At 42.2% G+C, this 20,779-nt stretch overlaps 1 protein-coding gene across 2 annotated transcripts; it reads left to right on the top strand.

The window, feature by feature from the left end:
- Positions 1-359: 359 nt before the first annotated feature.
- rab3c (RAB3C, member RAS oncogene family) lies at positions 360-19,335 on the top strand. 2 transcript variants are annotated; one of them, XM_021621738.3, is made up of 5 exons: positions 360-562; positions 3,352-3,576; positions 7,037-7,155; positions 13,822-13,946; positions 14,254-19,335. In XM_021621738.3, the coding sequence occupies exons 1-5, from the start codon at positions 545-547 to the stop codon at positions 14,442-14,444; spliced, it is 678 nt and encodes a 225-aa protein (XP_021477413.1). In that variant the 5' UTR covers positions 360-544; the 3' UTR covers positions 14,445-19,335. The 2 variants fall into 2 exon arrangements, with proteins under 2 accessions (XP_021477413.1, XP_021477414.1); XM_021621739.3 differs by lacking the exon at positions 360-562 and adding an exon at positions 1,004-1,177.
- Positions 19,336-20,779: the final 1,444 nt, after the last annotated feature.

The following is a 20,779-nucleotide window of genomic DNA, read 5'->3' as shown; positions in this document are numbered from 1 at the left end:
ACATTACTATTTACTATAATTACTATCCAAGTTTGTGTGACATTGGCACAATATTTCCCACATTTTCTAACAGCCCCCATCCAAGGTTTAAAGACAATATTGCAAATCTCATAAAGGCCATACCTAGATGTTTGAATTTTCTGTATTTTGCTGTATAGGCCTACCCCTATATAATTTTTCCAGTATGATCTTATCTATTTTCCAAAATGATGATAAAGGCATAATTGTAACTGACACATTGTTGCACATCTTGACTCCATCTGCTTAACCCCGGCACGCCGAGGCCAGAGACGCTATCAATCATGTGCACCGCCACCTCCTGTTCTGTTTACTGTTCTCTGAAGCGGAGCATGATTTCGGGGCGGGGGCTGAGAGACTGACGGCAGTGATGCTCAGAACGAGTAGCCATTATTGACTTCACAAATAATTAATTTCAGAAAGAAGGTCTTGTAATATCGGTCGAGGTTTACTGTTTTCATTAACATTTGGCTCATATCACAATACATTTTGTTTTATTTTTTTATTAGTGGGTAGCACAGCCTACATGGATTTATACGGAAAGGTAAGATCTTACCAGCATCTATCTGTATAGTATCCAGGTTTAATGAGGCTATACAGAACTCCAAATACACATAATCATTACATTGATCAAATTCATGTAGTAGACTAAACGCACATTTGTGAAATGTGATATTGTTTATTCTAAAAGCAAGCATAGTTTTTGCTAATGCCACAGAGGAAATGTTATAGTTGCCAAAATACTTCATTAGTAAAATGAAAATGGTCACAAAAATATATAAAAAAAAATGTTTATGCAGTCTTCATGTAGTTTGGTGGTTTTCTTGAGCTTATCAAGAGTAATGCAGGCCCACAGCTGTTGTCAAAGTGACTGTGTTGTATGCTGAATGATGTAGTCACATCGCTTTAATATTTCAATCTCCTGGAGCGCTTTTTGCATTACGAAGACTACAAGCCCCATATTGTGAACTTTGACGTCTTTGAACGTGCTTACTACGCTTTCCAACGGTTCAGTTTCGGGAAAACACGGGGACAGCTCCGAGGTACTGAAATTGCCTCGGCTCAAACAGAACTGTCTCCAACCGTAAGAATTTATATAACAACAGCCTGATATATAAACTAGGAAAAGCCACTGACTGACACGAAGCCTTCGAATGAGGTTTGTTTGCTATAATGTCGTCAGATATGTTTTCTACATCATGTCATTTTTTCTAGACTGTGATATAATTTCGGGAAGAACTTGATTGACCTAGGGCGGCTACTATAGATTACAGTGTATTTGCGATTATCCAACATTCTGTGAGGTTTTATCCAATTTAAGAGGGCTACATCTGTGTAGCAAAATGGAAGAGTGTATTTTCGTCGTCATCATAACATTTTAAAATGGAAATTAGCGCATTAAACACCTAACATGATGTGTCCTTGTATAGCTTATTGCGTAAAGTAAAATTACATTTAGTTTACGAAACATTGTACAGTGTTGTTAATAATGCAATTGTAGACTTGCTTGATGTAAAACCGAAAGCATCATTCTTCGTGTAACAGAACAAACAGAACAGGCACATGTTTGACATGGCAGATTGCTGAGGCACAGAGAAAAACATTAAGGCTATTAGGAACAAAGATGTCTGCTGTAGTCTAGTTGTATCTTTGTAGAATGCTGACAAATGATGGCGAATTTTGCAAGAACGATTCAACATTCCACATTTTGTATTTCCTAGAGTCAGTAATTGGATTGTAGAATTGATTGGCATACCCCTTGATAAATCCAAGCCTAATTGATCAAACACCTTGTGAAGGATCTGACTGATGTTCATTGGCAGGCACATAGATGTGAGGATGTAGAACACAGGTGGACTCTTCAATTCCCCAGGGTGTGTAGTGCTTTTCTGGTTTATTCCACAAAGCCATCTGCTATCAGACACACAGTCTGTGCTTTTAACACCTAACTGAGAGACTGGTGTGTCAATCTGGTCTGAGCATTTCATATTAGTCTTACGTTAATCAGAGACACTCCATTTAGTATGAAATGTTACGTTTTGTATGGTATGTATTCATTTTGTGGTTGTTCACCACCCATTTCATATGATATATGTTACGAATTACAATTTATATTATATGTTACTGTAACAGTATAACTTTAGACCGTCCCCTCGCCCATACCCGGGCGGGAACCAGGGACTCTCTGCACACATCAACAACAGTCACCCTCGAAGCATCGTTACCCATCGCTCCACAAAAGCAGCGGCCCTTGCAGAGCAAGGGGAACCACTACTTCAGGGTCTCAGAGCAAGTGACATCACCAATTGAAACGTTATTTAGCGCGCACCACCGCTAACTAGCTAGCCGTTTCACATCCATTACACTCACCCCCCTTTTGACCTCCTCCTTTTCCGCAGCAACCAGTGATCCGGGTCACGGCACCAATGTAACAGTATAACTTTAGACCGTCCCCTCGCCCCAACCTGGGCTCGAACCAGGGACCCTCTGCACACATCAACAACAGTCACCCACGAAGCATTGTTACCCATCGCTCCACAAAAGCCACGGCCATTGCAGAGCAAGGGGAACCACTACTTCAAGGTCTCAGAGCAAGTGACATCACCAATTGAAACGCTATTTAGCGCGCACCACCGCTAACTAGCTAGCCGATTCACATCCGTTACATTACGAATTTGCCAAATGTACAATATGTTACACATCTGCAAAAGGTAGAATATGTAAACAATTTACAAAACGTATGATATGTTACAAGGTGGCTAATGTTAGCTAGCTGGCTAATATAGCTAGGCTAGGGGTTAGGTTTAGAGGTTAGGGTTAGGGTTAAGGTTAAGGTTAGGATTAAGTTTAGGAGTTAGGTTAAAGGGTAAAGGTTAGGGGAAGGGTTATCTAAAAGGGTTAATGTTAGGGTTATGGGAAGGTTTAGATAACATGCTAAGTAGTTGCAGAGTAGCTAAAAAGTAGTAAGTAGTTGAAAAGTTGATAATTAGCTAAAATGTTAAAGTTTACCCTGATGAGATTCGACAACCTTTGGGATGCTAGACATTTGAGTTATATGACCAACCACACTACTTTTGTTTTTGCCTTAAGTAACCCCTGTCCTATGTAACCATACCAAACGTAACATCATATTAATTTGAGTGTCACAGGATTTACGTTAACTATGTTATGTCTAGTCTATGAAACCAGGCTGGGTCTGTGTGTGATTAGTTTAATAATTTATTCTTCTTTTACACGTCCTTGACGTCCCTCCTCCATGCAACATTTCTAATTCCAATGAGTTGATTTTAAGTTTGTCATGACCTTTTACACTGTGACTCCTGATATTACCAGATGTCTGCCACTCAGGGGACCACTCAAGGGAAGGAGGGTGGGGACCAGAACTTTGACTACATGTTCAAGCTGCTGATCATTGGGAACAGCAGCGTGGGTAAAACCTCCTTCCTTTTCCGCTACGCTGACGACGCCTTCACCTCAGCCTTCGTCAGCACTGTGGGCATCGACTTCAAAGTCAAGACTGTCTACAAGAATGACAAGAGGATCAAATTGCAGATCTGGGTAAGTATGTCTCTAAAGTCCAGGGGACTTACTATTGTAATAGATAATGTCTAATGTAAGTATAGCTTTTCAACTACAGTTTGGACAAATATCAGCTATTCATTCAACTGCAATATTGATCTTATCTTGCCTTGGTTAATGAACAGTAATTTTGATCATTTGATCTAAATACTCAACAGTATTAAGCTCAAAATGTCAATGCCAGTTTTAGTAGATTACCAGTGCTGTAAAATGGCTACATTCAAAACAGTTTAACAATGGCCAGAAAAGCCATTAAGCAGTGCTGAGCTTTTCAAGATGATTCTGCCTTTGCAACCACACTCCAACTTCCAACTTACTCATGGAGAAACTCAATATTTTGTATCTCTCATTGAAATCTATTTTGATATCACCAGCGTATTGCCGCTAGCTCATAAGTAGTATGCATATTAGGAGACATCCCGACCTACAGTAGTCATAGGAACTATAGGCTCTTGTTAGAAGTTGCCCGCAGGCACAGATCTAGTTTACATTATCCAACCCTAACATTAACCATTAGAAGGAAAAATACATAAGAGACCATAAATCAGCCTCTAGAGGCAAATTCATTCTTCTCCTACAGGGGCTCGGCATCAGCCTAGAGTAGTCAATCTATTTCAGACATTGTCAGTCTCTCATCATTACAATTATGCACTCTCATTCATTCCCAAGGGGCTCGTAACTATTGAAATAATCAGTGTCTTCTCATGTAATTTGTATTCTAGCCTCCCAAGGAGTTTTTGGAGGACTAACCTAACAGTGGGCTAATGGAGGTTCTATTGAACATGAAACAAAAGCCTTTACTAATTATTAAGGGGAGTCTGGAAAAAGAAACTCCCCTGTCCAATCTCCCTTTCTTTTAACCGAATGACCCTGGTCTGTAAACCACATTAGACTGTCAATCCATAGCCAGGCCCCTTCCCCTGTCCCCTACTCTTGATCAATAACTATCTAGCACTGTGACAGGTTGTAACTAGATGGCTCATGGTTTGCCAAGCATTCATTCCCTCCATTTCTCCTGAGTAATTTGTTTTCAGAAAACACACTTGTAGTTAAACTTAACAAACATAATTGTTTGCTGCTTCAAATCTTTTTGTCCATTCCTGTTACGGTTACCAAGCAACTGGTATACTGACTTCTACATTGTTATAGATTTCTATGAGCCAACTAGGATCCAGTCACAATTACATTTGAGGTGGCTTGTGCCGCTTATCTGTATGAACAAGACCTAGAGTGATTGAATGCGAGACAGGGCAATGTAGAGAACCGAGACAGGGAAATGTAGAGAACCGAGACAGGGCAATGTAGAGAACCGAGACAGGGCAACGTAGAGAACCGAGACAGGGCAACGTAGAGAACCGAGACAGATGGATGTGTCATCGTTAGCAGGATGCTTGTAACCCTTAGCTGAAGGACATCATCACTGAATAACACTCCTCTCAGACTGTGTGTTCCCCTCCTGTGGTTGGCCGACTTTGCCTAAGGCTCTTTTAATTAGGAGGTTTCGGAGATGGAAGAGTTTGTTTCTGAGCAGCTCTGAGGCAGCTAAGGCTTCAGTTTAAAGCCTTCTTCCTCCAAACACCCACTCTTTCTCTCTCTTAGAGAGGCAATGCTGTTCGCTGTCATATTTACTGTCTGTTCCACCAATTCATTAGTCCCAGACAGTACTGTAGCAGTTAATCAGCTGATTTGCATGGGACACAAATTACACACACTTTATCAGGAAGCAGAAAAGCAGGGTTGAATGTAAACAGTTTAAATTCTGAGTAATAAGGGTAATTGTTTTTTGTCAGTGAAGGAAAGACAAGCAGGTTCTAACAGAGGCAGAATTGCCAGAGAAAGCATTCAAATGAATAAGCTCTAGGTTGTCTAATTGGGCGTTTTGAGAGAACTGTTCCTTCAGTGATCATTTTATAATAATGGATGATGTCCTTGTTGGATTTACAATATTAATATACACGTGAAATAGTGTGTCATAGTCATTTGCAAATACAGTTACGTTTACTGGTTATAGTTTTATGTATTATCATAATCATGTTTGAGTACTGTACTATTCCTGACGAGCCACAGTATACCAGAATTGACCAGTAAGATTCAATCCCTACTGTCACTCTGCACTGACTGTACTAAATGGTCTGTCCATTTCTTGGGCTTATTCACACTGGGGTCCATGGTGATGCATAAACACACTCAGTCAGGTAGTTTCTAATGGAACTCCTGTTCACTGAACTCAGCAGGATTTTTCTGTCTTGCTGTGTCTTTTAGCTAAGAACAAGCAAAGCTGCACACTCAAATAACCCAGAGATAAAAAGGGTCATCGTCAGGCACTTTGCCCTGAATCGATAGTGTAATGAAGTGTGTGGATGCATACAGTATGTCCTCAGTATTCAGCCAAGAGGAAAGTCAGCAGTCAAAGCATTGTCTAGATTCATGTTTAATGTAAAGTAATGTCACAGTCTGCCAAACAAGAGAACCATTAGCACAATGTGTGAAAAAGGCTCAAATGATTTCCTTTCAATACATTATATAGGACTCAGTAATTACATAGGCCTACTGTGCATATTGTATTGTACAAAAAAATAACACACACACACCTGTACACCCTCATGCATGTGTATATGTAGGTGCACATACAATACATCAATGTGTTAGTGTGTATTATTGTGGGTTTCCATTGCTCAGCCCAGCTGCTGTATGAAGGAGATGGAGGGAGGCAGCCTTTGAGCTGTGTGTGCTTTTGAAGGTCAGATATGTCCTCTGGCTACCACACAGACATAATTATAGCCATATTCACAGAGCAGAGCAGGCCTCTCTGGAGCTAATGTAACCCAGCACTGTTTTGGCTTAGAATCCCCTACAGAACACAGATGACAGATAGTTTTAGTGTTTTCGCAAAAGGACAGTGGGATTTTGACCCCTCCAACGACCTACTTCAAACAGGAGTTGGAAATCAGACAAAATGGCCATTTGCCATTTTCCTTTTGATGAATCAGACAGTCTGCTACATGACTGATATGCTATCTAGAGTACCAGCTATGACAATCAATAGCCCCTATACAATATGTTTACTGTAAGCCCATAGACATTACATAATACAATATGGCACTTCCAGTAGGCCTCAGCCACCACAGTGGCTTTACTGGGAAGACTTGAACCTCTAGAATCTGTGAATAGATAATGACCTTCCTATCAATGACAGCCATGCAGCATTCATGATAATCATAGCCAGCCAAACCAGTCAGCGATGCATTATGCATATGATAATCACAACCAGCCAAACCGGTCCAGAATAAATACACACATGAAGGATGGGAGACTTTCGCTGTGACTAACTGTTAGTTATCTGTGTGACTGTGCATGTGTGTGTGTGTCTGTGTGTCTGTGTGTACATGCATGTGCATTTGTTTGTGACCAGCAATAATAATGTTCTGTATCTCTCCAGGACACGGCGGGGCAGGAGCGGTACCGGACCATCACCACTGCTTACTACCGCGGAGCCATGGGCTTCATCCTTATGTATGACATCACAAACGAGGAGTCCTTCCATTGTGTGCAGGACTGGTGAGTTTTACTGGGGTACAAAACATTTTCACCCTCTCTAGGAGGAAAATGAGTGCCGAATAGCATACGTTTCTTTTCTCATCGAAAACCAATACGTACCAGCAATACATCTTTCATCAGCACGTTGGTAAGACTGCAATGTTGTGTCAGTACATCATGCATCATGAAATACACGAGGGAAGGAAGTAACTTCAGATGCCATGTTATGGATTAAGTACTGTTTATCTTAACCACATTCTCAGAAAGACTACTTATCTTTATGGACAAGGACAACAGAAGAGGTGTGTTGTTGTTGGGTTGTATTGAGATAGGATGAGTATAAGATTTCTCCCTGTGAAGAAACAGACCCAAATAGCTGACCTTCATCCCTTTCTGTATCTCCTTATCTAAGCGTATTGATTAGAGCGCTTGCTGTCAGAGAGCCACTAGCCCACCTGTGTGGGGGTCCCTGGGAAGGTCGGGCAAAGTCATGAATCGCTGTCTTTGTAAACCACACAAGCTATTTCCATCTGAATACTGAATACCTACACTAACCTGTACTGTGTGTTTCCTGTACCCTGGATTCAACATGATTTATTCAGGACTAGAAATAAGAACACAAGAGGAGTATATTTCATCAGTCACAAACAATAGGTTTCTGGGATAAAGTCTACCAGAAGGTTTTGATGGATGCACTTGACAAAACTATGAACTGTCTCAAGGTGAAACAAAAAGAGTGTTGGCATTGTGTGTGGGGCATAATGTGTAGAAATTAGACTGGTTAAACATCTCTTTTCACTGTGGTTGTGTACATGTAATATGAACAAAAATATAAAAATATAAAGACGCAACAATTTCAACAATTTTATTGAGTTACAGTTCATATAAGGAAATCAGTCAACTGAAATAAATTCTTTAGGCCCTGATCTATGGATTTCACATGACTGGGCAGGGGCGCAGCCTTGGGTGAGCCTGGGAGGGCATAAGCCCACCCACTGGGGAGCCAGGCCCAGCCAATCAGAATGAGTTTTTCCCCAGAAAAGGGATTTATTACAGATAGAATTACTCCTCAGTTTCATCAGCTGTCCGGGAGGCTGGTCTCCGACAATCCCGCAGGTGAAGAAGCTGGATGTGGAGTTCCTGAGCTGGCATGGCTACACGTGGTCTGCGGTGGTGATGCCTGTTGGATGTACTGCCAAATTCTCTACAACAGCATTGGAGTCAGCTTATGGTAGATAAATGAACATTAAATTATCTGGCAACAGCTCTGGAGGACATTCCTGCAGTCAGCATGCCAATTGCCTGCTCCCTCAAAACTTGAGACATCTGTGGCATTGTGTTGTGTGACAAAACTGCACATTTTAGAGTGGCCTTTTATTGTCCCCAGCACAAGGTACACCTGTGTAATAATCATGCCGGTTAATCAGCTTCTTGATATGCCACATCTGTCAGGTAGATGGATTATCTTGGCAAAGGAGAAATTCTCACTAACAAGGATGTAAACAAATGTGTGCATAACATTTGAGTGAAAACAAGCTTTTTGTGCATATGGAACATTTCTGGGATCTTTTATTTCAGCTCATGAAACATGGGACCAACACTTTACATGCGTTTATATTTTTTACAGTAGCTAATGACTGGTATTGTCCTGGAGCTGTTCAAATCAGTGAGCTTTTTCTCTAGACCAGGTATTCCCAAACTGGGGTACGCAATGCCGTTGAAGGCACACCAAATAAAAACGTGATTCACTTTTTTTTTTTTTTTTTACATTTCTTCACATTTTCTTATTTCTCTGTGATGTGTTTCTTTATTTCTATGTTTTGGCCGGGTATGGTTCTCAATTAGGGACAGCTGTCTATCGTTGTCTCTGACTGAGAATCATACTTAGGTAGCCCTTTTTCCCTCCTTTCAGTGTGGGTAGTTAACTTTGTTAGAGGTATCATAGTCCTGTTAAGCTTCAGGGTCGTTTGTATTGTTTATGGTTTTTGTTGGCGACATTCTAAATAAAAGGAATATGTAAGCTCACCACGCTGCGCTTTGGTCCGCTTCTTACGACGTCCGTGACAATTTGCCAAGGCAGGATACTCTGGCAGTGGCTTCTGATTAAATTATATTTTCACAGAACCTCTTGTTGCAATTTCAATGAGGCTCTCTTGTTCAAATATCGGCAAGTGGACTGGAGGCAGGGCATGAAAGGGATAACGAATCCAGTTGTTTGTGTCATCCGTTTTGGGAAAGTACCTACGTAATTGCGCACCCAACTCACTATATCACATTTGACATTGTCCATCAGCTTGAGTTCATTTGCACACAAAAAATCATACATTGATAGAAAGACCTGTGTGTTGTCCTTGTTAATGCAGGCAGAGAAGAGCTCCAACTTCTTAATCATAGCCTCAGTTTCGTACCGCACATTGAATATAGTTGCGGAGAGTTCCTGTAATCCTAGATTCAGATCATTCAGGTGAGAAAAAACATCACCCAGATAGGCCAGTCGTGTGAGAAACTCGTCATCATGCAAGCGGTCAGACAAATGAAAATTATGGTCAGTAAAGAAAACTTTAAGCTCATCTCTCAATTAAAAAAAACATGGCAATACTTTGCCCCTTGATAACCACCGCACTTCTGTATGTTGTAAAAGCGTTACATGGTCGCTTCCCATATCATTGCATAGTGCAGAAAATACACGAGAGATCAGGGGCCTTGCTGTAACAAAGTTAACCATTTTCACTGTAGTGTCCAAATGTCTTTCAAGCTGTCAGGCTTGCTGCGGCCCCGGACTGGGCACCCTCGCTGGAGGCTCCGGACTGGAGGCCGTTGCTGGAGGCTCCGGACTGGAGGCCGTCGTTGGAGGCTTCGTGCCATGACTCCTCACTGGAGGCTTTGTGCCATGACTCCTCACTGGAGGATTCTTGCCATGGATCATCACTGGAGGCTTCTTGCCATGGATCATCACTGGAGGCTTCTTGCCATGGACCATCACTGGAGGCTTCTTGCCATGGACCATCACTGGAGGCTTCTTGCCATGGATCATCACTGGAGGCTTCGTGCCATGGATCATCACTGGAGGCTTCTTGCCATGACTCCTCACTGGAGGCTTCGTGCCATAAACCATCACTGGAGGATTCTTGCCATGGATCATCACTGGAGGCTTCTTGCCATGGACCATCACTGGGGGCTTCGTGCCATGGATCATCACTGGAGGCTTCTTGCCATGGATCATCACTGTAGGCTTCGTGCCATGGATCATCACTGGAGGCTTCTTGCCATGACTCCTCACTGGAGGCTTCGTGCCATGAACCATCACTGGAGGATTCTTGCCATGGATCATCACTGGAGGCTTCTTGCCATGGACCATCACTGGAGGCTTCGTGCCATGGATCATCACTGGAGGCTTCGTGCCATGGATCATCACTGTAGGCTTCGTGTCATGGATCATCACTGGAGGCTTCGTGCCATGGATCATCACTGGAGGCTTCGTGCCATGGATCATCACTGGAGGCTTCGTGCCATGGATCATCACTGGAGGATTCTTGCCATGGATCATCACTGGAGGATTCTTGTCATGGATCATCACTGGAGGCTTCTTGCCATGGACCATCACTGGAGGTTTCGTGCCATGGATCATCACTGGAGGCTTCTTGCCATGACTCCTCACTGGAGGCTTCGTGCCATGAACCATCACTGGAGGATTCGTGCCATGGATCATCACTGGAGGATTCTTGCCATGGATCATCACTGGAGGCTTCTTGCCATGGACCATCACTGGAGGCTTCGTGCCATGGATCATCACTGGAGGCTTCGTGCCATGGATCATCACTGGAGGCTTCTTGCCATGGACCATCACTGGAGGCTTCGTGCCATGGACCATCACTGGAGGCTTCGTGCCATGGATCATCACTGGAGGCTTCGTGCCATGGATCATCACTGGAGGCTTCTTGCCATGGACCATCACTGGAGGCTTCTTGCCATGGACCATCACTGGAGGCTTCTCTCCATGGATCATCACTGGAGGCTTCTTGCCATGGACCATCACTGGAGGCTTCTTACCATGGATCATCACTGGAGGCTTCGTGCCATGGATCATCACTGGAGGCTTCTTGCCATGGACCATCACTGGAGGCTTCGTGCCATGGATCCTCACTGGAGGCTTCGTGCCATGGATCATCACTGGAGGCTTCGTGCCATGGTTCATCACTGGAGGCTTCTTGCCATGGACCATCACTGGAGGCTTCTTGCCATGGACCATCACTGGAGGCTTCTTGCCATGGACCATCACTGGAGGCTTCTTGCCATGGACCATCACTGGAGGCTTCTTGCCATGGATCATCACTGGAGGCTTGGTTCTGGGCGCAGGCACAGGACTCACCAGACTGGGGAGACATACTGGAGGCTTGGTTCTGGGTGCAGGCACAGGACTCACCAGGCTGGGGAGACATCTTTGTTCTTGGCGGAGGCACCGGATACACTGGGCCGTGGAGGTGCACTGGAGGTCTCGAGCGTAGAGCCTGCACAACCCGTCCTGGCTGGATGATTATCTTCGCCCTGCAAATGCGGGGCGCTGGCACAGGATGCACTGGGTTTTGCAGACGTACCGGAGACACAGTGCACAGAGAGACGCACTGGAGACCAGGCGCGCTGAGCCGGCACCATCCTTCCTGGCTGGATGCTCACCCTAGCCCGGCAGATGCGGGGAGCTGGGATGTAGTGCACCAGGCTGTGAACGCGCATTGGAGACACCGTGCGCTCCACCGCATAACACGGTGCCTGACCAGTACCACGCTTCTCCCCACAGTAAGCACGGGGAGTTGGCTCAGGTCGGGCTTCCTAGCTAGACGTGTTCCCTCGTAACGATGGGCCCCTTTACCAGCTGCCTCTGCCTTCCTGGCTGCTTCCACCTGTTCCCATGGAAGGCGATCCCTTCCGGCCAGGATCTCCTCACATGTCCAGGATCCTTTGCCGTCCAGGATGTCATCCCATGTCCAGTCCTCCTTTTTACCACACTGCTTGGTTCTTTTGTGGTGGGTAGTTCTGTCACGGACGTCGTAAGAAGCGGACCAAAGCGCAGCGCGGTGAGCTTACATATTCCTTTTATTTAGAATGTCGCCAACAAAAACCATAACCAATACAAACGACCGTGAAGCTTAACAGGGCTATGATACCTCTAACAAAGTTAACTACCCACACTGAAAGGAGGGAAAAAGGGCTAGACAACGATAGACAGCTGTCCCTGATTGAGAACCATACCCGGCCAAAACATAGAAATAAAGGAACATAGAAAATAAAACATAGAATGCCCACCCCACATCACACCCTGACCTAACCAAATAGAGAAATAAAACGACTCTCTAAGGTCAGGGCATGACACAAATCGCGCTGTTAAGACACTGATGTCCTTTGCAACCACGTACCTATGTGAGAGTGGATTCTCGGCCCTCACTAGCATGAAAACAAAATACTGGCACAGACTGTGTATGGAAAAATAATGAGACTCTCTTTAATACAACCCAACATTGCAGAGTTATGTGTATCCTTTCAATTCACAATCTTCGATGAACAAAGAAGGTTTTATATTTAAGATGGCTAAATAAAGAGCAAAATTATTGATTATTATTATATTATTATTTTTGTCCTGGTCCTATCAGAGTTCTTTGTCACTTCCCACGAGCCGGGTTGTGACAAAAACTCACACTAATTCTTATGTTTAATAAATGTATCTTATAGTGTATGTGTGGCAGGCTTACAATGATGGCAAAAGACAACATTTGAGAGTGAGCTGACCCTGGTGCTAGAGGGGGTATGCAGCTGGAGGTTGAATGGAGGTCCGGGACTATAAAACATTTGGGAACCACTGCTCTAGAGCATAGAGCAGACAGAGCACAACAATGCTTTATCATTCTATCCAACAACCTAAACATACTTCTTCTAATGGTAGGTTTTTATTCCATTCTCTATTGTTCTTCCTGGTTACAAGGTTTAGGGCAAAGATGCATTGTTTCCATGGCAACGGCTCCTTCCCTGCCAGGCTTTATGTGAATGAGCTCGTGTCCTGACACAAAATAATTTCCTGTGTATGACGCAGTTGTCTCCTAATAGGGACGAAGGCACGCCTATGCTCTTCACAGAAATAGACGCTGCTGCACCTCTCCTCTTCTCTCCTCTCCTGGTTATTGATAATTGAAACACATAACTAATAATTGTGAGAGATAAACATAGACATCGGTAATCATTTTGACACTAAATATAGGATAACCTAGAGGTCAATTATATGTAAACATTTAATGCAAACCCCGGTTCAGAAAAGCTGTTTTTGACTAGGATGTCATGTTGTGTTATAGCAGTCAATAGCCAGATGTGAATTGACCTATATCTCAACTCCTATGACCAGTCTGATCTGGACTGAGCAGTGCTGACATCACAGTACATTATTGTGTTCCGCTGGTGCTCTGGCCTTCTTTCTGTGTGGCCACAGGGGAAATGTGTTCCTGAAATGTTTCTCCCAGATTCCAGTCCTACTGTAGCACCTCATCGTCCTGATCTGATGATATAGGAGGTGTGTTGTTTTCACTGTATCAGCTTATCACTTATAGCGTCTAGTAGATAGATGCAGTGCTCTGTTTTGAGTTTTAGTTCCTGTTTTTTTCTGTTCATGTGTGTGTGTGTGTGTGTGTGTATGTGCATGTGCAGGTCGACCCAGATTAAGACCTATTCGTGGGACAACGCCCAGGTGGTGTTGGCTGGGAACAAATGTGACATGCAGGAGGAGAGGGTGGTGGCTGCAGACAGTGGGAGACAACTGGCAGAACAACTGGGTGAGCTGCTGTCATTTCATTGATCAGGGACACTTTATATAAGCAGAGATAAAAGAATGAACACATTGAAACATCAACAGTCAGATAGATACGAAGATCTATAATGCTACAGCTCATACTGATTCGCAGCACCAGTGCCTACATGGGCTTCTGTAAGTCCATTGACTTATTGTAAGCATGACCTACAGTATTTGACAGCCTTACATTTCCACTAAGACATTACGTCAAGAGATTTCTGAATGTGGATCATTTACTTCTTGTAAACATCACCAACAATATATTATTCTGTCTCTCTATCCCTTCACAGGTTTTGAGTTCTTTGAGACAAGTGCCAAGGACAACATCAACGTCAAGCAGACCTTCGAGCGCCTCGTTGACATCATCTGTGACAGGATGTCCGAAAGCCTGGACACTGACACCGCCGTTACCATGGGAACACCCAGCGCCAAACTGACAGACAGCGCCCCGCCCCTCCAGCAGCCCGCCTGCAACTGTTAGTGGCTCCTCCCAGTTACTGTGTCGCCAAGATACCCAGTCCCTTAGATGTAGTCTGCATCCCAAATTACATCCTATTACCTATTTCAGAGTTTCTTAAACTATGGGTTGGGACGCAAAATGGGGCCTGGGCATGTGAGAGGTGAGTCGCATTATAGAATACATCTATAATCACACACAATTTCTTCTTAATATGAGTCGTTGGAGGACGATTTGGTTCACGGGATGATGGTACATTTTTTATTTGGGTCTCGAGCTGAAAAAGTTTAAGAACCCCTGCCTTATATAATGCACTACTTGAGCAGGACCCACATAGTGCTCTTGTCAAAAGTAGTTCACTATGTAGGGAATAGGGTGCTATTTTGGATACAGACAGTCTTAAAAGTACAATGCTGATATTTTTAAAATCTTAATATCATATAATTTCTGGGTAACAATAAAATACCTTACTGTTATTGTTTTCAATTAAAATGGTAAAAAATAAACAAAATTGCTTCTTAGCAAAGAGCAATTTCTCAAGCAAGAATTTTGCTATAGCAAGTGGTCTTGGGAGTGGTCTGAGTGGGGAGGGGACAACTGAAAACTAGCTGTTATTGGCAGAGAGGTTTGGAACTCTCTTTCTTATTGGTCTATTTCCTAATTTAACGCCTGGTGTTGTCAATAGGCAGGCCAAAACTCCATTCCACCAAAACAGGCTGAAATTTCAGGCGGCCTTTTCAAACTGCTCTTACACTAAAAGGGCATTATCATAATTTACACAGTCACAGTATTATTCCAACCTCATAGTATGGAAATATATATAAAACACAGGAAATCACATTTTTTACTGTACTGGGCCTTTAAAGCAGGGGTGCACAACTAAAGTCCTGGATGGCTGCTGTGAAGGATGACTTTCCTCCTTGCCTTTTAGTCAGAGATTGACCAGTGTAGCTGCTGTAGGTGCACTGTCTGGCCAATCAGTGACAGTAGTTGATCAATTAAGTGCCAGGATGGAAGGAAAACCAGAAGGACTTCATCCCTAGTGGACTGGAGTTGTTCACACTTGTCTTTCTGTATCCTGCACTGTAACAGAAAACTAATTTATTCAGTCATTTTGAGTATGATCATTGGTAAAATACTCTGAAACGTTTTACTACAGCATACTGTATATTATGGTACATTGTGGGAAAACGTTTTGGTCGGAGAAGTCATTGCTTTGTTTCGAATGGTACTGTAATTCCCCCCCACAGAATACAGCACCATACCGTATCTTTTGAGGGCCAAAAACCTTTTGACCACTAATGGGTGCATGGTATTGTTGTGCATCTCAAAAAGGATATTTTTGTTTTTGTTTCACTGTTTAATCAGTCCCTAAATGTTCTGCATGTCAGCATTCAAGTTTTCAAGATATTCAAAACGCATCATACTGTGACACTTTCGGTATTTTGAAAGTTATTTATCTTGAAAACTTGATTGCTGACATGCAAAAAAACAAGGGACTGTATCATCGGTGGACTAATGAAAAACATAGAGAAAGGTAATATTCCCTTTAACATATTTTGAGGCTTGCACCTGCATGTGAGAATGCTGTACCAATTTGACTGCTATGTGGTGATAGTGACCCATTCATTCATAATGTATAGTGGACAGATTAGAGTGGCAGCAAGTCAAACCTTAAGTGGTTGAGCATGTTGCCAGGTCCTTTTGGTCTGTTTTGCCCTGTAGTCGCTGTCAGTTTGGAAACCTTGGTTAAGGCCTCTAGATAGGCAAGTGATACAAAACACCAAATATGAATTAATATGATATAATGTGTAAACACTTTACATAGCAGCCAACTTGCTTGCACCACTCCCTTGTAATTACAGTAAAATACTGTAAAGTACAAACCCCTCCCCTCAATGAATTTCATTAATCCGTTCATTCATTCTGATTACGGTAGAATTAACTTTTTTGTAGTATAATAGGGTACATTTTACGGTATTGTACTGTATGCGTCATTACCAAGTACTTGCATTGATACCGTATTTATATAATAGTAGGTGTACTGTAATATGAAATACAGAATTAGACTTGCCACTGAGCTGCCTGTAACTCCTTTACAGTGTGGTGTGTTATCCGACCGCTTTTATCATTAAACATCAATGGCAATCAACTAGCCTTGGTGCCAGTTTGTTTCTGCTCTCTTGCCAACTCTTTATGGAATTGTGGAGTTGGCAAGAGCACAGATCAGTGACCAGGCTAGCAATCAATGTATGTCCCTCTCCATAGCTGTGTTGAGGAACAGATACACACTTCACACCTTTACCTGGAAACACAGAGGGTCTGAGGCCTATTATAGTGTGGCTGATAATAGGACATTACAAACATACATTATTCTCTTTAGTTTACCATACAATATTCACAAAAATGATGCTCGTAAAGGCTTTTAGAATTCAATGTGTGGTCAATGCATGTACTGCACAGTAGCTTTCCAGCTGGCTTCAAAGACTTGTTATCAATTGTAATTCTGTGAGGAGAACCCATAGCTGTCACTGTTTTTACTGTCCATCGTAAAACCTGCCGGACACACAGTTATAATCAGTGCTTTCATTTATTTATCCTTCTATTTATGTATTTATTTTTATTTTGTATGTATTGTTGTTACATAGTCTTCTGCCACAGCCAAACTATATCATTAAGTGTACTGTATACAAACTGGTAGGTAGTAGTGATTTCTGTTTGCAGTTTGTGTGTGCGTGCGTGACCGTGTGCCTGTGTGTTTTAGGAAAAATTAATGAGTGTGGCTGTGTGAGTACTTTCAATCATCTACCTTGGATAAAAACAAATGTGGCCTTTTAGTATTTCCAACATGGCCTCTTCTCCTTTGTGCTCACCTGCCACATTTATTTCATATTTAATGAATATACTATACATGCATTGTGTCTATGTGAGTACTGTATTATACTGTACATGTTTTGTAGTAGTAGTCCTGATGTGTGATCTGATGAGTGTCTGCATTTCTGCTAAACTGAATAGATCCTCTTTTCCTAGCCTTAATAAGAATAATACAAGTGTGATGTCAAATAGCCAATAACCTAAGTTGTGTTTTTATACCCAGACCCTTACATTTAGCTTTACCCAAACAATAAACCCTTCCCTCATTTCCAGCAGATTGACATTTCTTGTTTTGAATCTTGCCCTGGAGGCAGAACTGAGTGGTTTCTGCTAGATAGGCCAGCTGCAAAGTCAAAATGGTCTATGTTGTAGAAATGTATGAAAACAAACATGTGATTTTTGGTCTTAATTTAAGGTTAGGGTTAGACATTAGGCTTAGCAATGTGGTTAAGGTTAGAGTTAAGGTAAGTTTAAAATCAGATTTTATGAATTTGTGGCTGTGCCACCTAGTGACCACTCTGCAGAGCTGCCTCCAGTACATTATTTATGTCAATAAATACCAACCTGCTCATTTCCACTTCTCAAGAGAAATGAAAACATATAATTCACAAATTAAACACAGCCAAGATATGATATGTTATGACCGATGGATACTGAAGCCATGATAGATAGTCTGTCTGACTGGATAAACAGCAATATTCTATGAAACAGACAAAACATCCATATTTCATATACCTGCTCCAGTATATGGGTTCCCTTTTATAAGAAACTAGTGCACCTTTTCCACATCCCTGACCAGCTTAGGGATCATGTTATTATTGTCACTCCATCCTTGGCTGAAGCAAATTGTCCTTTACATCGAGAATGTCCTGTAAATCCCAGTAAAGATAATCTCTTCTATATATTAAGTGAATAGTTACATTGATCCTTTAGCTACAAATTACCTAGAAACAGAATAGTAAAAATATATAATTGTGCCAAAAAACTGGCTGTAGTTTGTTTTGCGCCGTCTAGAGTTTCTGCATAGAAAAATGAAGGTTCAGAAAAGTTGCATGAAGACATTGAATTATCTATATTTCTATCTATAAAGGTGTATATTGTCTATGTTTAAGTGCATCCTCATAGCTTTGTCTGTGGGGTGCAATGGGCCAACAAGTGCAATATTCTATGAATGATTTCCTATACATAGTACTCCTAGTAGTTATACCTGCAGTAGAGTGACTGTTCTAATGTTCTTGTTGTACTGTATGGCACTGCAAGCATCACACACACTAAATATGTGCTTTATCTGGGATTCGCTGTGAGGTGAAGTTGTGTGTGTGTGTGTGTGTGTGTGTGTGTGTGTGTGTGTGTGTGTGTGTGTGTGTGTGTGTGTGTGTGTGTGTGTGTGTGTGTGTGTGTGTGTGTTACTTATTGTACGTGTTGACCTTTTCTACTGATGTATTCATGTACTACTTATTATATACTGTTCTTGTTAGCTAACTGTTGGTGAACTCGTACTATATGTCAAGATGCAGTGTTGTGAAAGATAGTCAGGGAAATTAGTATATGCCATATGCCGTACTGATATTAAGTCTATGTGATAAAAAAGGGAAATATCTCAACTCAAACATGATGTCTGTGTGAGACATTATTATTTACCTGTACATCAATAATAGGCATTATCCTGCTGAGTTTGAGACCACTGACATCGCTCCAGTCAAATCCCCTGTCATCTACTTCTTCATCTGTGATCATGTACAGTATATTCATGACTGCCCCTGGCCGGTGAAAAGCCACTTCAACATGTCATTACTGATGAAGGCTTAAGATGATAATAATGAATAACAATAATTATAATAATAATAATTATTCATTGTACTTATGAAGTGCTTTTAAAGAACTTGAAGAGGCTTTACATGAAACTATAGTACACTCACGCTCTGGTCACCTCATTAAAGTGTGGACTGATATTAAACTGGATATACTATTTGTACCTTTAAGTGCAAGCAATGTACAAACTATGTTTTTGAGATGATAGGAAATAAACAAATTGTACTCATGTCATGTGTGTATTGTGTTTGTGTGTGGAGATCCATTGGCTCCCTCTTGAGATCGGTGTTCAGCTTGTCAGTGTGTTTGTGTGTGGAGATCCATTCGCTACCTCTTGAGATCGGTGTTCAGCTTGTCAGTGTGTTTGTGTGTGGAGATCCATTGGCTCCCTCTTGAGATCGGTGTTCAGCTTGTCAGTGTGTTTGTGTGTGGAGATCCATTCGCTACCTCTTGAGATCAGTGTTCAGCTTGTCAGTGTGTTTGTGTGTGGAGATCCATTCGCTCCCTCTTGAGATCGGTGTTCAGCTTGTCAGTGTGTTTGTGTGTGGAGATCCATTCGCTCCCTCTTGAGATCGGTGTTCAGCTTGTCAGTGTGTTTGTGTGTGGAGATCCATTCGCTACCTCTTGAGATCGGTGTTCAGCTTGTCAGTGTGATCACTCTAGTTCTAGAGAAAGTATGCCTCCTAAGGGACAAACTGGGGAAGTTAATATTTTACAAGTTCTACCCATTCAAGAAGAATTCAGCTGGTTTTGCTGCCCATGTCCTGTATCACCTAACCTTGGCAAACTGAGAAAATTATTATTCTATGTATAACATAGGGTTATGGATATGACCATGGGTTGAGGTCAAGGAAAGTATTAGGGTTGTGATTGAGGCTAAGGTATGGGTTGAACAGGGATGTGAAAATGAAGCTAAAGTTAAAGATAGGGTTGTGATTGAGGCTAAGGTATGGGTTGAACAAGGATGTGAAAATGAAGCTAGGGTTAAAGTTAGGGTTGTGATTGAGGCTAAGGTATGGGTTGAACAAGGATGTGAAAATGAAGCTAGGGTTAAAGATAGGGTTGTGATTGAGGCTAAGGTATGGGTTGAACAAGGATGTGAAAATGAAGCTAGGGTTAAAGTTAGGGTTGTGATTGAGGCTAAGGTATGGGTTGAACAAGGATGTGAAAATGAAGCTAGGGTTAAAGTTAGGGTTGTGATTGAGGCTAAGGTATGGGTTGAACAAGGATGTGAAAATGAAGCTAGGGTTAAAGATAGGGTTGTGATTGAGGCTAAGGTATGGGTTGAACAAGGATGTGAAAATGAAGCTAGGGTTAAAGTTAGGGTTGTGATTGAGGCTAAGGTATGGGTTGAACAAGGATGTGAAAATGAAGCTAGGGTTAAAGTTAGGGTTGTGATTGAGGCTAAGGTATGGGTTGAACAGGGATGTGAAAATGAAGCTAAAGTTAAAGATAGGGTTGTGATTGAGGCTAGGGTATGGGTTGAACAGGGATGTGAACATGAAACTAACTAAGGCTAGGGTTTTGGCTACTTTTGAACCGGGGTGTGGACACGAAAGTAGGTTCAGGCTAGGATTAGGGTTGAACCGGGGTGTGGACATGAAGCTAGGGTTAGAGTTAGTGTTGTTGTGTTTGAGGCTAGGTTGAACTCTAACCCTCTACCCTGACTCTAA

The sequence above is a fragment of the Oncorhynchus mykiss genome, chromosome 11 (assembly GCF_057628025.1).
Source record: "Oncorhynchus mykiss isolate SJ-2025 chromosome 11, ASM5762802v1, whole genome shotgun sequence".
NCBI lineage: Eukaryota > Metazoa > Chordata > Actinopteri > Salmoniformes > Salmonidae > Oncorhynchus > Oncorhynchus mykiss.
Note: the sequence above shows the minus strand (reverse complement) of the source record. Positions and strands in the feature narration are given on the sequence as shown.